Raw genomic sequence first — 17591 nt, 5'->3', positions numbered from 1 at the left:
GTTCACCACCTACAACAACGTTGTAAATAAAATCATGGAAGAGTACCTTACCACCCTTGCAACTAGATGAAATGCATAGGGCGGTTGAAAACTATTGGTTAAAGTCTTCACCCATAACAACTTGGAACAATTGGTTTCAAAAGGTAACAACATCATTCCAAAAGGTATCATCTACCCAAGGAAGAGGGACAATCATCATTCACTCACTCCCCTCTCAACCTTCCTCTCTGACTTCTCAATCTCCAATCTTAGGGAATGTATATATAAATCCTTATACTCACAAAAACAAGATAAAAAAGTAAAAGAGTAAGAGCCACCAAACAATAATCTGGAAACTTACAAGTCCTATACATAACACAAAATCATAAAAACACATTATGCACAAGGACACGAACTTTTGACACGACCCTTATTATATTTACACTCTAACCATCATCTATCTGTGTGTACAGATATGACTAGTACGCTAGAGTCATCCACTCCTGCCTTGGGTGAGAGGTACCCTCATTACTTTTCACAAGTGTTTCACATGGTCTTTCTGGTGCTTGCCTATGAATGGGATTTGGTAGATACGCTAGCATGTGAGAGAAATTTCGACGAGTTAGAATGGCTGATACGTCTCTTGACCACGACTGATCCATACTTAGTAGAGAGCGTTTCTCCCATTGCACAAGCCTACCCTTTTGACCAAGATGTTTATAGACGTCTAGTGACCTTCTTAGTAAACATTGGTGCCTCTAATGATGAAGACAATTTACATGATTACACGGATGACACTTATGGTCTCACGGATGATGACTTTGTTTTTCTTAACGACGAGGATGGAGGTTTAGCATTAGGGTTTCCCCCCAATCTCTACAATATCCTATTTCCTTGGCTCTCTAGGGTAGTACAAATGATTAGGTTAGGATTCTTTATGTTGTTTAATTGTGTTCAATAAGGGTTGGTGCCTCTTCCCACTAATGCGCCTGTGGAAGGTGGATGTTTGGTGGTGACTATTGTGCAGTTTGTGACTACATAAGGATGCCTTTTGGAGGACAACGACAATGGATTTTTACATGTTACAATAAACGTTCTCCATTATATCAGGTGTACTATTTCCTTTTATCTATGCTTTCCACTTCTACATGTTTGCATCTTGTCATTTGAGTTTCTAACAATGCATAAAATTTATGAAGTTGTGACATTGCCAATTCGGATGCTATAATTTTTTCAAGCTTCTAGTACTTTGTTCTTCTCTTTGAGTTTGGTCTATTAGTTGACTTTAAGTAGGTATCAGGACCTTAGGCTAAACTACGCCACTTAATTGATGACTTTAATTCCTAAATAGTCTATTAATTGTAGTAACTTTAGTAATGTTTTAAGCTATGAGGATATAGTTCTCTCTAGCTTATTCCACCTAAGTGTGATTTGTGTTGTGGTAGTCCATGTGTTAAACTGGTATTTGAGACCTCGAATCTCCCGGCTAGTTTATGGTCAAGTTGGTATTTGAGACCTCGAGTCTCCCAGCTGCTGGTATTTGAGACCTCGAGTCTCCTAGCTACTTGTAGCAACTATGACAACAACAAAAAGGGAAAAAAAGAAAAAAAAAGAGAAAAGAGAAGCAAATAGCAAAACGTTCCTTGTATTTTATGTTGATCACACTTAAGTGGTATAAGTGACAAGATCACTAATCTTTAGACCTCGACAAGCATTCCTAGGGTTAACTACTTTTTAGTCGACATGTTTAATTAACATTGGTCAATCTAGTACTTACTTTAGCCCTAACTCTTGTGTACTTCTCTTAGAGTCAACCTAATAGACCTTAACTCAATTGCATTTCATTCAAGTACTACGCTTGTTCTAGTTGGCAATGTTACAATCATGATTTTTTTTTGCATTTCTTAGAATATCATGTATGCATCTCACTTATTGCACGCCTGTAGATGCTGCCTTTGAGATTTCACAATGTTGTTTTTCTTTTGCTACAGATACTGCTATCGTGGATCCCGATACTGCACTGTTATATTCCGAGGGCGGAATCTAGATCAGAAAGTGGGACATGTTAACCACCGGCGTCCACTTCTAGTAGTCATGGGCCGGACTTGTCGGGCCAATAGGAAAAGGGTAAGAGTGGTTGGTGATGAGAGACACACTCTAACTAGAACATTCAAGGGTTAGTTGGCTAAGCATGGGCGTCCAAGTGTGAATGGGCGAGCTCATATAAAAGTCACCTAAACTTGAAAATCACTCATTCTCTCATTTGTGCAATTGAAGAGTGCTCTTGCTTCATCTCAATCGTCTTCTTTATCTCCTTGTGTGTTTGTGTATGCGTGCATGCGCGCGCGCGTGCGCGCGTGTGTGTGTGTGTGTGTGTGTGTGTGTGTGTGTGTGTGTGAGAGAGAGAGAGAGAGAGAGAGAGAGAGAGAGAGAGAGTGATCGAGAATTACGACAACACGGCGCGACGAGGCGGTTGAGCGCGGCACGGCGGTAGCTCCCTCTTCTTCGCGGCAAGGAGTCCTCCACGAAGGTGAGCGTAGGGCGGTGAGTGACACACCCTTGCTCTCTTGAGATTGCTAGATTAATCTGGTTGTGTGCTTGCAACCATTTGTGGCTCGCACACAGTGTATGGCAAGTCCCTTGCTTTGACACGTGCGACAGACGTGTACACTAAATAAGGTAAGGTTGATTTCTTCCAGCCTTGTTAAAATTCTGTCGCAATATTTGATGTGGTTTGCCACATATTTGTGGCACCCCTTGAAATCTAGAGCCTCGTCCTTTTTGTCTACGTCGCATCTTTTGATTGGTACATCATCAAGAAAGGGCATTGTAATTTGAGGTATGAAGTCACGTAGGACTTTGTTCATACCATTCATCATGTGCGCAACCGAGTTGGTTGCTCCTTGTGGTAAGGTGCACATCCTTACCAAACATGCTTACCACACACAATGTTCATATAGTTCAAACCATGTAAAAATGAAGACATGCACATAAAGCAAATGAGATAAAGTTTTATTTCACTTTGGTGCAAATGGCTTAATTAGCCATACCACAAAGAGGTATTTGGCTACTCAATTATGCTCAGAACCCGATCTTTAATTTTAGAAACATGCAATGGATACAATGTACCAAACTTATCTTCTCTACCCAAGACCAAAGGTCCCTTATAAGTCTTTCCACCACCCATTGCCAAAGCATGTATAGTAACCACAATCATCTAGTTACCTGACATGATTAAGACTCTTAGTGAGATGTCCAAATATGGAAGAGGTACACAATTACACATTCATATGGCCGAGACCTCACAATGATGCCAAGATCTTGAAAGCTTACTGAGAGCAAATGAAGAACCATTGGCAAGCCTTAGATGTATCTCTCTTGCACCAACTATGCCACAAGCAAAGCCATTTCTCACGTGTATGCATCTATGCATGCTATTGTCATAAGTAGAAAACCACTTTCTACAGGAAGTTAATGAGAAGATGCACCACAATCCAAACTCCAATCTTGGGTAAATGAACCATCTTTGCTTGTCACAATACTTGCAAGTAACAAAGACAATTTACACAAATGCACTTGTATGCTTAAAGTGCAAGTTTGTCTTATAATGTGCTTTTCTCTTTCCGCGCTTAAGAAAGAAAATGCTCATCAATGCCACTGAATGAGCTATATCTAGAGGGAATGGCAATTCCAAGTTCTTAAATCAAAATGTAGAACATACTCAAAAACATTCAAAAGCCATTAAGAAACTTTCTAAGTTTTGGCATGTTTTACTGGTGATAAATAGGCAAAAATGGTGGATTGCCAGCTACTAAGGTATGAATATGGTGAAAATGGCAACGTTGAGTCCCTTGAATTTTAAAGGACACTTCATACATTTATTAGGTACTCTGAAAGGAAAAACCAATATTATCCAAATTAGTTGAAATTTCTCTTCTCTTCTTCTAGCACTATTAGGCCATCGTGGAGTCTGGATCACTAGATTCACAAATGTGGATAGACATTAGGAAAAAATCAAGACCGTAAAAATTAATGCGTTTCTTAAGGGGCCAAAGAGATTTTGGGCAGCTACACACTACACAGCGATGGCAGGAAAGTATTTGTCCGCATCAACTTCAGCTCCGTCCTCGATAGCAACCATCATTCCGTTCACAACCTTTCTTCTGTCGACCCTAACGACAGCAGCCGCAAAGCCAACTCGGGCTTCCTGTAGAGCGACGCGACGTCCTTATTCAGTTTTGCCCTCTCGCAAGCGCCCACCGAGCTTATCCTGCCCAAACAACCGCCTTCGTTGCAGCCCATTTGCCTCTTCTTTCAACCAATTTTCATCGTTTGGCAAGTTCTCGTCGTCTGATTTCTGCACCATGGCTTCTATCGCAGTCCCTGCTTCTGGCGTGACTGAAGAGGAAGCCTCCGCACTCAACAACCCTCTGCTGGAAGATTCCCCTTTTCCTAGATTTGATGCTATTGAAGCGAAGCACGTAGTACCAGGCATCAGAGCCATTCTCAATCAGCTGGTATGAGACGTTGATTGTTTCATTGTTTTCAGCTTTTCAATGGGTGCCACAAGTCGCATAGTGTTGTGCTTGCACAGAGCACATATGGCGTAGCTTTTTGGATGTGAACAAGATCCTTGAGCTGCGTGTATCCCGAAGAGTCAAACGAATTTGTCATCTGAATCACACATAACAAATGGGTGCTTGTTATTTTTTGTTCTTCTATGCGGACTTAAGTACCACTGTAACGGGAGAAGAGGGTGTATAAAATGGCAACTTTTAACAAGCAATGAGAATTCTTGGCTTATTTATTTTACGATTGCTTTTTCTGTAATGTTTGTCCTTGAGTTTGTTAGAATTTATGCATTATTGTCGAAGCAAGCGACCAACAAGCCAGAAAATAGAATTTTGTCCTCAAGCGTGCTGTGAAATTAGCAACACATTAGTGTCCTATTGTGCTAGAAATTACTTTTATGATGGAAGGAGCAGAGGGATGATGAAGAGGATGTTGATATGCTTGTGGGCCGCCTTGAGTTCTATTCAAACTCCGTGTATGTGATCTCAAGATTTACTGGAGCTCTTTCTAAGTCCAAGTAAATGACCCCAAAAAATAAAATAAAATTATAGAACAGTTAAGCTTTTAAGAGAAGAAGAAGAGAAGACTTGTAGGAACAATTCCAAGAGACCTTAAAGATTTATCTGATGAGCCAAACACAATACAGGACTTAGCTCTAGCCATGCTTACACAAAAGCAATGTCGCATCATGTTCAACAGGGCGGCACATTAAAATATAGAAATGGTGACAACAGACATTTTCAGGTGTCACTTAAATAAAATGTAGTGAATTGTGTGGACATTTTGCAGTTGGAAAATACTTAATAATTAATTGTGCGAAAATGAGACAAGGATGGGAAAGTCAGGCTTATAACCCCACTGACTCTCTTTGCAGGAGCATCCTGCTCCAGCATCTTCTTCATCTCTCTCTCTCTCTCTCTCCTCTCTCTTGTTTAGTCAATTTTGTTAGAGAAAGAATTCTGCTAAAGAGAGAACAGTTTTCAGTGTCTAGACTCTAGAGAGCGAAACTGTTTTGGAGAGAGATGGTTAATTTGTCATGGCTTGTAGATCAGGATTCAGCACGGACCACCCTTTTTGGGGAAGAGAGTCTATGAGACTGGCAGACAAACACATAATCTCCAATGAAAAAATTGCTAGTCAGCTCCTCAAAAAAAAAAAAAACACTGCTGCATGTTGCTTCTCCATCGGGCTCCATGTGCTCCACACTCACACCTCTCTTGCTCCTTTTTTGCGGCAATACACCAAGGATTGCTTTTTGATACCATGTCAAAGTACACAATGCGAAGCATAGAGAGAGAAAATGCTCGAGAGAGTGAAAAGAGAGATTAATCGAACCAACACACTTTGCAACGAATTAGATGATTATTACAATGGGGACTAGGGTTTCTCAGTCACCACAATGAATGGGGCATTCTTGTTAGCTTTCCAAATAACAATCATGTTCATTTTCTTTGATGATGCCATTTTGGCATATAAGGCTTGGACCATCCTAGAGGAGAACTTTGGAGCAAAAGGAAGCATACCAAGGTCCCTTTGAAGATGGAACAATATGAAATCAGCATGGAGGAAGGTGAAGACCTGTCAAGGCTTATGAATAGGCTTATGAATGATACCATCATAAAGCATGGCATAAGGGCCATGTCAGGACTGCCATGTCAGGACTGCCATGTCATGCTGCCAAGTCAGCACGTCCATATAGTGCCACAGGCCTCCCCACACGCTCATTCCTTTGTAAAGCTGTATGCATGCTTTTATGCTGAGCTGGTTTGCATCACGGTTTTGTGACAATTGGGGAGTTTATCACCTGGCTTCAGTAGTTTTCGGGGTGCAAGTTAAATGTATGAGGGGCAGCAATGGCTCCAGTATTCATGCTCACAGACTTGGGCTATAGACAGGGCACTTTAGACATGCTGCCTTCTATTATCCAGGAGGTTGATGCCCATCTGTGCGACATTGTCTTCGTAACGGTCTTCAAAAGCTGTCCTTGTGTTTCTCATATTAAGCCGTGTGGGATTGCTCGAGTTATTTTTCATGCCATGCCTAAAATTGAAGCCCTTGGGCCTGGGTGAAACTTTTGTACTTGCACCTCATGCGCTTGTTGCCTAATTAAAGAGGGCCACTGGTTTTGCAATTTGGGGCCATTGCTTCTCTCCTGGTGGCACTCTTGAGTCTCATCACTCCCTGTGCCTTTGCTATTGTTATCTGTGTGTTGGTGTTTGTGTTTACTGTTTTACTGCCTCTTGTTATTGGGTAGCCTGTTTCTCAAGGTGTGTGTAAATGTAAGATAAGAGAGCCCTCACTTGCTGGGGTTCTCCTTCGGATTTAAAATCCACCCTTTCAAAAAGTATGTCTCGTGCCTGTGGGAATCATTTATGATTTTTTTTTGAAGTAAACTCTAATGCTATAGTCTGCAACAAATGTATTGAATGATATTTTCAGGAAAAAGACCTGGTTATATTAGAAGAAAATGTGAAGCCAGCATGGGGGGACTTGGTTGAACCTTTGGAAAGTATCGTTGATAGATTGTCTGTTGCTTGGGGAACTGTAAGCCATCTGAAAGCTGTAAAGGATTCAAGTGAACTTCGAGCTGCAGTAGAAACTGTGCAGGTGAGCAGTTTCTTGAATCAGAATGATATTTCGTTACATATGTTAACAAAGACAGTACCAATTGCTAGCAGCCAGCTACATCGCCGGACAATTTTGTTCACATCCACGTTCACTTGAATTGGCATATATTAAAATTTGCACCTCTTGGTTGTCTTTGAATTTCTCTTCTTGCCTCTGGTTTTTCTTGTTCCCTAGATGTTTTGTGCATTCTGATGCTTGCGTGTTCGTGTTTTTCTTTCTTGTTTGAGTTAGCAAAGTCCATCGATGGATCAAAATTATAGTTAATGTGCCTATCCCATGTTTGAACATAGCATGCTACTTCGTTCAAGACTTGTAGGTATCACTTCACAAAAGCAGATTCAGGACTTAACAATAGTTTCTCTCTTATTCATGAATTTACAGCCTGAAAAAGTCAAATTCCAGTTGAAACTGAGTCAGAGCAGGCCTATTTATGAGGCCTTTAAAGCAATCCGTGAAGGGGCTCTATGGGATACCTTAACTGAGGCACAACAGCGTATAGTCGAAGGTACTCGTTTGTCCATTTAACTACTTAATGTCTGTGCATTGTTTTGGCTTGCATACTTGTTCCACTAGTTTTCTGAGTATATGTCTTCAACCACTGTTTTAAGGTTGATATATGTGCTCCTATGGTTACCGCAGATAGCAAGGTGAAGGACTATGCAGTTTCACACTTTTTTTTTTCCTTTCTGTAGGTGAACTCAAGGAGGCAAGACTCAATGGCGTTGGCTTGGATGGAGAAGCAAAAATTCGCTTCAATGAAATTCGCCAGGTATTTCAATGTATTTCATGAGAAATCTGAATAGCAGGATATTATGGTTTTTGGTCTTCTTTCATCTTGAAGCTTGGATGTGTCTAATACGGATCTCTTTGCTTGCGCACAAACACAATCTCTTCTTGGAATCTCCCCCCCCCCCCCCCCCCCCCCCCACACACACACACAAACAAACAAAATTATAATTCCTAAACCCCACCCCATGCCTGTGCATCCGTCGTTTTTCCTTCTTTCTTACCTTTCTTCCCCTTTGAAGACTCGACAGGCTCCATTTTTCTAGGTTCTTGTGCGTCTGCCGGCCCTATATGCTAGCTCTGCATGTTAATAGACCTCGGCTTTTTTCTAATATTCTAAGCAAGCCGTCTACTTTTGTTTAGCAAGTTTGGGAAAATATACTTTCTTTCTATTTTTTTGCATGAAATAAATTTTTCTAAACGGTAAAAGATTCCAAGTAGGCTGCATGAACCCCTGCATAGAGGAAACTTGCACACAATGGGGAGACTCAATTTCTGCATTTTGGAAGCATTTGATCATTGCTTCAGTGAGACATTGAAAGATCATCTTGCTGTAGATATAAATATATGTATGTATATATGTGTATATATAGGTATATATACACATATTGTCACAAACTGATGAAGTGGCATGACTTGTGGACAATAAATCACAAGCCTATAAGTTGTTCCAACTTATGGATAAGTGATGATGGGGTCTAAGGGACACAAGACCTTAAAAAAAGGCGTAGAACATGCTGACGTAGCAGGTTGTACGGAATTCCGCAATTTGTGCTGGCTGTTTTAGTGCAAGCTTTTGGCTCCGGATGCTTTTGGAAGTGAAGCTTTTCATGTAACTTGCTTTTCCAAGGCCAGGGGCCTTTAAATAAGACCCTAGCTCATTCAATGCTAACGAGCCGGTGAGGAAAGGAGAGCCCCGGGCACGTGTACTTGCTTAATTATTAATACAAAAAGAAATACCGAAAGGGGTGCTGGTTTTTGGGTCCAATCTCTTTGGGCACGGAACTACGTCGGGCCGTGTCGCCTTAGTTGTTTTGTGATTTAAATTTGTGAAGTTTTTAAAGTGAATCTTTCTTGTGTCGCGACAGATTCCAGGCTTGGGTGTCCAAGTTCGTTACAATGGTAGCTTAGTCGATTTTTCTTCTACCGAGAAATCTAATCCTTTTTCTCGCGATACACATGGATTCAGGCAAGAATCAGACGATTCCTCTTGCCACCTCGGGAACTCGAGGCAATTGGAGAATTCGAGTGGATTAGCAGAGCACGAGTAATGGCCACCTCGGCCTACGGAGTACCAGCTTATGGAGATGCAATGTCAACAGCAGGTTGATGAGTGCGCAAAGCAGATGCTCCAATTTGCAAAGGATCCACAGTATGCCAAATTTTTGACCTGGCACCCGATGGATGAAGTGCATACTTATTGGCAGAAAGCCATTGAGTCACCCATAAAACAAGAGCTCAAGCAACCTCCTACCCCAAGGATGTTCACTGAAGAAGAATTTAATGACGTCGTCGAAAAACGAATCAATCAACTTCTGGAAGCGAAGAAGCCATCGAAGAAACAATTGAAGAAGCGCAACAAGGGGACTGACTACCCCGGTTACTTGGGTCGTCAATCTTCTTTTGCAAATGCACAAAAACAAAAGAAGCATGTACGCTTCGAAGGACTACCCAGTTCTTCTTCTTCTTTTGACAGTTCGGATTGCTCTTCCTCTTTTGATTCGAGCGAGGAGGACATAAAGGGCAAGACTGGTGAAGCGGGGATCTCGATCTGAAACTATCGACTCAGGCATACCATGTAGTCGAAAAATCTGCAAGACAAACAATTTAGCCAAATGATCGTGCTTAAGTGTCTTCTTGACCGAAACAAAATGAGCCTGTTTGCTAAATCTGTCGATGACTGTCCAAATGCACACTCTGAGTCTTGGGAAGATCAAGAATGAAGTCCATTGCTATACTTTCCCATGGTCCGCTACGTGTAGGAAAAGGTTGCAGAAGACCTGGTGCCTTATGCTTGTCAAACTTGACCTTTTGGCATACTAAATGTAAGGTGCAGCGGAAGTAAATGTTGAACTTTGCTCAAGATGAGTGCTCCGAACTGTGCTCAAGGGTTCCTATTACTTACGGAAGGGAGAGCCTTCCGTTTTAGTGAGAGTGCAAATGATCACAACAAAGTGGATGACACTGTGAATGAAGGTACCGAGATTGAGAGAAAGAGAGAGAAGAGTACGACACCAAAATGTTGTCAAACCCTCCTCGAAGGGCCCCACTCTCTACGGCCAGAGAAGTCTATGCTCAAATCTCGTACAATGGTCTAAATGCAATGGACTCGCCGACGATGTCGACGACCAGACGTGCTGAAATCTGAAAACGCTAGGGGCTGAAATCTGCAAATCTTCAATTTGCTGAATTCTGACTCTATGTCGACGAGGACGGCGATGATGATGACGCGATGACGATGCGCTGAAAACGTAGATGCTGAAATCTGCGAAAAGCGGGTTGAAATTGCAAACGCTGGCTGATCTGACCGTGCGGCGAGGATTTGCAGCGGGAAGGTGAGATCTGCGAGGTTTGGGGCTGGTTCTGCGGAGTCCAAGTGTTGAAAACTGAAAACGCTATTGCTAGGGGTGATCCCGTCACCGGGAATTTGCAAGACGCTGAGGATGATTTGCAATTGCAAAAACGCTAGGCTGAATTCTGTGGTCTGCTAACGCCATGTCTGATCTGCAAACTGCAAAACGCCAAGGCTGATCTTGCGAAAAACGCTAGGCTGGTCCTGTTGCCAAAACGCTGGTCTTGATCTGTAGTTGGCTAGAAACGCTAGGCCTGTCACAAAATGGTGACTTGGCAAACCCTAACACACATACGAACCCTAACACACATACACACTCTCTGTTGGCCAATGATGACGTGGCTGGGTGGATGCAGGAGAACCCGCAGGTGACACGTGGCAGGCCCCGCATAATGCGACGCAAAATCCGGAAAAAAGCCGTACTGTTGACGTGGCATCCCGTGAACTGCGGCGGGTTTTACGGCTGGCTATTTTTGCTTTTCCTACGCAATTGGAGAGAGAGAAAGAGCTCTCTTGCTTTATTTTCAGAAAGGCATAAAGAGAGAGAGAGAGAGCTAAAAGCTCTGCTTTATTTAAGAAAGAGGGCTTGAGAGAGAGAGAGAAAGAGCCTTGCTTTATTATTGAAAGCTTTTGATTTTCAGCTTTTGGGCTCTGCTTTTAGCACCCCTTGTAATCTATAAATATGTGAGCAGGCCTCTCACAACTCAGAGCATCTGGACGCAGAGTCTGAGTGTGAGCGCCTGCCCGCATTCTTGTACTTTGAACTCAGATTAATACAAACAAAAATACCGAAAGCGGCGCCAGTATTTGGGGCCAATATCTCTAGGCCCGGAACTCCGCCGGGTCAATGTCGTATAAATTCTTGACTTGGAGTATGCAAGTCTGTTACAATGGTATCAGAGCACGGCCGATTTCTCTTCTACGGGAAATCCGATTCCTAATTTTTTTTTTCCGCGGCACCTATGGCTTTAGGCAAAGACCAGTCCATTCCCTCTGCATCCGGAGATACGGGAAGGGATCACAACAAAGATTCAGGCAAGGAGTATGGCCCGCCTCGGCCTACTCAGGCGGAGCGTCGAGAGATGGAGCGTCAACGATTGATCGGCGACGCAACAAAGATGATGCTTAATTTTGCCAAGGACCCAAAAATGGCAAAATATATGAGCAAGATCTCTTTGGAGGAGGTGCACACGCAGTGGCAGAAGACCACAGAACCACCCCGAAAACCCGCTCTCAAGAAACCTCCTACTTCCAAGAAGTATACAGAGAAGCAATTAGAAGAGGTGGTTGATGCGCGAATTGCACAGCTTTTTGATGCGCAAAACTAAGTTAAAAAGCAGACAAAAAGCTGAAGAAAGGCAGTGACTTCCCGGGTTATTTGGGTCGTCAGTCGACATTTGAAAAGGCAAAGAAACAGAAAAAGCGTGTTCGATTTGAAGGAGTACCCAGTTCTTCTTCTTCTTCTTCTGACAGTTCTTCTAGCTCATTTGACTCGAGCGAAGAAGACTGAAAAGGCAAAAAGCGAAGCAAGAAGCAATGCTTCGGAAAGGGTCCCATGAGTGACAGTTCTACAAAGGACTCGTCTACAGACAGTTTAGACTCTGACGACAGCAACTTTTATGCAAAGAAGAAGAATTTTCATAAAGCCAACCAGTATGACTTTCTAGAAGACAAAAGCAAGAAAGTTCGATAGTTTAAGGAAGGTGGACAATCAATTAAATTTGACACTTTTTCTGGTTATAGAGATGCTTCGAAGGCTTTGTCTTTTGTACAACAGTTTGACATCCCTTTCGTGGGAGGGCATTATTCAGAGCACTCTAAGATTCGGAGAGTTGCCTCTTACTTTAAGGGGAATGCTCGAACTTGGTGGTCCACGCTTCTATTAAGCAAGACTGCGCGAGTTAAATGGCTGAAATTCAAGAGGCTTTTTATTTCTTCTTGGCTGACTCGAGAGTATGAACTTGATATACGAACTGCTTGGAACCATCTTCGGATGACCAAGAAGGATACAGTGGACGCTTATTGCGAGAGATTTTGGAGCTCTTTTTTATCCGCCTCTTCATTTAAGAAGATCTCGTTCAAGGAACAGGTTGAGGGGTTCACCTTGGGTCTACCTACAGAGATTGGAGATCATTGCTTGGAACAGAAGTCAGTGTCCATTCAGGAGTCGATGAGTCATGCGAAACGGGGTTTTGCCATTCACTCTGGCAGTTTGACCTACCCCATAAATGAGATCATGACACAAAGAGCCGAACATACTTCGACAAATGAAAATAGAAAGAGGAAGAAAAGAAAGATGCACGACCCAAGCTTACTCCTCAGGAGCGGGCTCACTACATCAGGGAAGGGAAGTGCTTTGGATGCGGGGAAATTGGACATATATCCGCGAAGTGCCCTAAAAAGGCACAGAAAGAACCGAACGACAAGGACGACAAAAGGCCTGAGAGTTCAAGAGCAGTTGAGGAACGTGGAAGAAAAGGCAAGATGAAAACATGACTGGTTCCAGATTGCGTGGATACCGATCCCAGCACGTTGGACGAGAGTACAGAACTTTGCTGAGCTTGGGGCAAAGTGTGAGATCAAGAAGCCTTGATCTTCTTTGATGGAGGAGCCAAGGCCAACTTCATTTCACCGGAATTGGTGGCGCGGCTCGAGATCACTCCCGATCGGATGGGACCACTTGCGGAGGCAGTTCTAGCGGCACCGGCAGGGACGTAGCCATTACACTTGTCATTGGCAAACTTCGGTTGCATTGTCAGGGGTATTTGGGGCATGAGGACTTTTACATAATGCCTTTGGAAGGTTGTGATGTTCTCTTGGGAATTCCGTGGTACCACAAGAACAACGCCGTGGTCCTTTATCGGGCGAGGAAAGCGACATTGACTACAGAGAAGGGTAGAACCATTGTACTTGATATTAAACTTAAGGGCGAGTCTATCCCTATTGTATCGGCTTCGGCCATTTCAAAGTTAATGAAATCCAGTCTGTTTGTTTCCTCGATCTTTTTGAAAGAGTTGAGTGATGAGAATAGGACAAATATGTCTGAACTTGATAAAGAACGCCAAGATTTTCTCCACTCATGCGGATTGCTTCTCAGAGGGCCTACCAGGCAAGTTACCACCTGCTCCTCCTGAAGATCATACCATTGATCTGATTCGTGGAAGCACACCACCGAACCGACCACCTTACCGTGTGAGCCGAGCACAGAATGAAGAGATTATGAACCAAGTGAAAGACCTCTTGGAAAAGGGTCTTGTCCAGCCTAGTACTTCACCATATTGCTCTCCAATGTTGTTCGTTTTGAAGAAAGACGGATCTTGGATCAAGAACAGATTTTCGATTCCTAGGATCGATGATATACTCGATAGATTACAAGGATCCTCGTGTTTTAGCAGGATTGATTTTAAGAGTGGATATCATCAGATCCGAATCGCACCGGGAGACGTCTAGGCCTTTCGTACGACTTTTGGGTTATTTGAGTTTTTGGTGATGCCTTTTGGCTTAACCAATGCTCCTGCGACATTTAACCGGATGATGGACAGGATTTTTCGAGAGTACAGGCTATTTGTTGGCACTTTCTTCGACAATATCAATGTTTTCTCCAAGAATGAGGCAGAACATAGAGATTATCTGCTTCAGGTCTTTCAGGCATTACGAGATCACAAGTTGGTGATTAATGCAAAGAAAAGTGAAATTTTCCTACCAGAGATACACTTTTTGGGACACATTGTGTCAGCAACAGGAGTGCAAATGGATCCGGCCAAGATAGAGACTATCTGTGATTGGCCCGATTTGAAGAATGCCCATGAAGTTAGAAGCTTCTTGGGATTGTGTTCGTACTACAGGCGGTTCATTCGAAAGTTTGCAAAGGTTGCTTTCTCTTTGCATATCTTGACACAGAAAGGAGTCCCTTTCTCGTGGGGACCCACAAAGGTGACTGCCTTTCAGACTTTGAAAGAGAAATTGACTACGGGACCAGTTTTGACTTTTCCGGGCTTGCAGAAGTCATTTGAAGTATATTGTGATGCTTGTGGTCGTAGTCTGGGTGCGGTCTTAATGCAAGAAGGCCATGTCATTGCTTACGAGAGCCGATTGTTCTCAAGGCAGGAATTGACAACACAAATTTATGAGAGAGCTTTGGCGGTTATCCATGCATGGCTCTTACTCAGTGGCGGCACTACCTACTCGGAGCGGACTTTACTGTCTTTATAGACCATCAGAGTTTGCGCTACTTCTTGTCACAGAAGCAGCTATCGGAAAAGTAGATGCGGTGGGCGAACATCTTGTCACAGTTTCACTTCCAGATTGTCCATGTTCAAGGACAAAAGAATTTGGTGGCAGATGCTTTGTCTCGAAAGCCGTTGGTACTGGCTATTTCCGCGATACACCGTAGGAGCTTCGAGGATATGGTCGATCAGTATGCCATGGATACAGATTTTGCAGACGCTTTCACATGGATACGGGATGGGGAGACAGTAGCGGGATATTCCATTCGGGATGGCTACTTGATGAGGAAAACCATGTTGTGCGTTACACAGCCGTTGAGGGAAAAGGTTATGACTGAATGCCACTGTCCGCCTTTTACGGGTCACCGCGGCATTGCTACCACCATGAAAGGGGTAGAGAGATACTTCTTTTGGCCGAGACTCAAGAAAGATGTGCACGAGTTTGTGCGCAGGTGTTTGGTATGTCAGAAGGTCAAGTTTGACAGGCATAAAGCACAGGGATTGTTACTGCCTTTACCCATACCCACCCGCCCCTGGGAAAGTATTGCAATGGATTTCATTTTTGATCTCTCGAGAACACAGTGGTCACGATGGTATTTGGACTGTTATTGACAAATTTAGCAAACAAGCTCATTTCATTCCAGTGAAGAAAACAGTCAAGCCGGATCACTTAGCGAGATTGTTTGTGGCCCAGATTTTCAGATTACATAGCATGCCTGAGTCGATCGTCTCCGACAGGGAATGGACCAAAGAAGCAAGCGTTGCAGACCTTTATGAAGTTCAAGTATCGCACGACCCACGCATCAGAGTGGGCCGTGAAGAGTCCTTTCCAGGATTCCAAACCTTGTTGGCGATCTCCCTGGATGCCATACAGCTCGGTACCAGTACCTCACTTTGAAAAGGAGGGGATGTCACGTGACACATCCAACCCTATGTGTCCGTGGACAAGCTACAGCATGACCAGGGTTCAGTTCAGTCAAGTCAGTCTAGAATAGGAAGTGATCTGGCACTTTTGTGAGTTTGTTCGCAGACCGTGCATGACCAGACACTTAGAGTAGATGCATATCCTCTGGTTGCACATAGCACGATCATTAGCATTACCATCAAAATCCATTATGAGCAGTTTCCAATGCATAAAACCTATTTCCCTATTTTTGACATTTTTCACTTATTATTTTTAAGTGACTTTTGTTGGGAACTAGGTAGGGCAATTTTGCTAAGATAATATATAAGCAAACCAAAGCTAGCACTTTCTGGCGGAAGAGGCAGTAGGAGCATTGCTCAACAGGCAACTTCTCAAGCAAGACCAACCAAAGACTTGGCGTTTTCTTTCATGAGCAAAGTCAACGATTTCCCCTCACATCAGGCCAGTGTTTTCATCACTTGCAGACCCGGCTAGGCCAGCTTTTTTCAGCCCTGCTATCGCAGTGAAGTCAGCCTATGACCAGCGTTTTTGGAGGCCCATCAAGCTGGCGTTTTCAACCCAGCAGATCAGCGTTTTTATGACCAGCAGATCAGCGTCTTTATGACCAGCATGACCAGCGTTTTACATCAGCATGACTAGCGTTTTGGTACAGCAGCAGTTAGCGTTTTTCAGCAGCAGCATACTAGCGTTTTACAACAGCAGCAAATTAGCGATTGCAGCAGTAGAATTCAGCAGATAGGAATCGCCAGCAGATAGCATTTTCAGCCGTCGTCGCCGCTATCCTCATCGTCGTCGTCGTCTCCAAGTTAGATGCACCTTGCATCATAGTCTCACGATTTGCATCGGCATCTTGTACCAGATTGTGCAATCAATAGTAGACTGCTCTCGCCATCGAGAGTGTGGCCCTTGGAGGAGGGTTTGACAACTTTTCGGTGTCGTATTCTCTCTCTCTCTCTCTCTCTCTCTCTCTCAATCTCAGCACCTTCATTCACAGTGTCCATTCACTTTATTTGTGTCCATTGCACTCTCTCACTAAAGGAATGTAAGGCTCTCCCTTTCGTAAGTAAAAGGAACCTTGAGCACAGTTCGGAGCACTCATCGTGAGCAAAGTTTAACTTTTACTTCCGCTGCACCTTACATCTCATGGAGGACATTCTAACCCAAGCTCTCTCAATTGTCAACTTCGTCAACAAAAAGGTGAGAGTACTTGCGATTTATCGCACTTACTCCAACTTGGAGTTGAAGAAGCCTTCCGGAACACGTTTTGCCGCTATGTGGCTCCTCCTTGAGCGCCTCTATGATGTGCAAACCAAGTTGTAAAAGACAATGGTCTCGGATGAACTCAAAGCTCGCCTTGAGGCACTTAGGACAATGGCCTCCCTTGAGCACTTAGGACACTCTCTTTATGCTTTAAAGTTTGCACCCATGGGCCATGAGTAGTCACTACTTTTTGGTACTTAGTACTACTTTTTGTCACTTGTATCTCTCTACTTATGTAATAGCAAATGCAATCAATGATCATTATTCTTCTTTTTCCGAACTATCACGTCCTAACGTTTGACTCTTGAGTTTGAGAACTTCTTGGTTTAGTCTCTCTGACTCTCTCCTGTAACTTGTAAACTCTAGCCTCTAAAGATGTGTTTTTTTTTTTTTCGCATCGTACGTTACGTCAACGTGTGTCTAATTTTTTTTAGTTCGATTAGTATTGCACATCTTCGTACGTGTACCTGACATATGTGACCGTACGTGTCACAACTGTGATGGTACCTGAGCAGGTTTTGGCACATAAGGAAAGAAAAGTTAAGGGACAGGTTGCAAGATTATATTTGGTGAAGTTCAGGAACCATCAACCTATGGATGCAAAGGGGATGAAAGAGTGTGAACTTTTGGAGTCACCAATTGT

The 17591-nt window shown here is 43.2% G+C and overlaps 1 protein-coding gene across 2 annotated transcripts in view; it reads left to right on the top strand.

The window, feature by feature from the left end:
• Positions 1–4038: 4038 nt before the first annotated feature.
• Positions 4039–17591, top strand: part of LOC147463280 (putative cytosolic oligopeptidase A) — a 78608-nt gene continuing 65055 nt past the window's right edge. For both annotated transcript variants that reach the window (XR_015185026.1, XM_086487880.1), the window contains exons 1-4: positions 4039–4496; positions 6991–7158; positions 7561–7684; positions 7872–7948. Coding sequence is in view for 1 of the 2 variants with exons in the window: in XM_086487880.1 (XP_086344006.1) it covers positions 4065–4496; positions 6991–7158; positions 7561–7684; positions 7872–7948 (801 nt within the window). In the remaining variant the exon portion in view is untranslated. The remainder of the gene's footprint in view (positions 4497–6990; positions 7159–7560; positions 7685–7871; positions 7949–17591) is intronic.

This window comes from Adiantum capillus-veneris, chromosome 2 (assembly GCF_014529385.1).
Source record: "Adiantum capillus-veneris isolate H3 chromosome 2, ASM1452938v2, whole genome shotgun sequence".
In the NCBI taxonomy this organism is placed as follows: domain Eukaryota; kingdom Viridiplantae; phylum Streptophyta; class Polypodiopsida; order Polypodiales; family Pteridaceae; genus Adiantum; species Adiantum capillus-veneris.
Note: the sequence above shows the minus strand (reverse complement) of the source record. Positions and strands in the feature narration are given on the sequence as shown.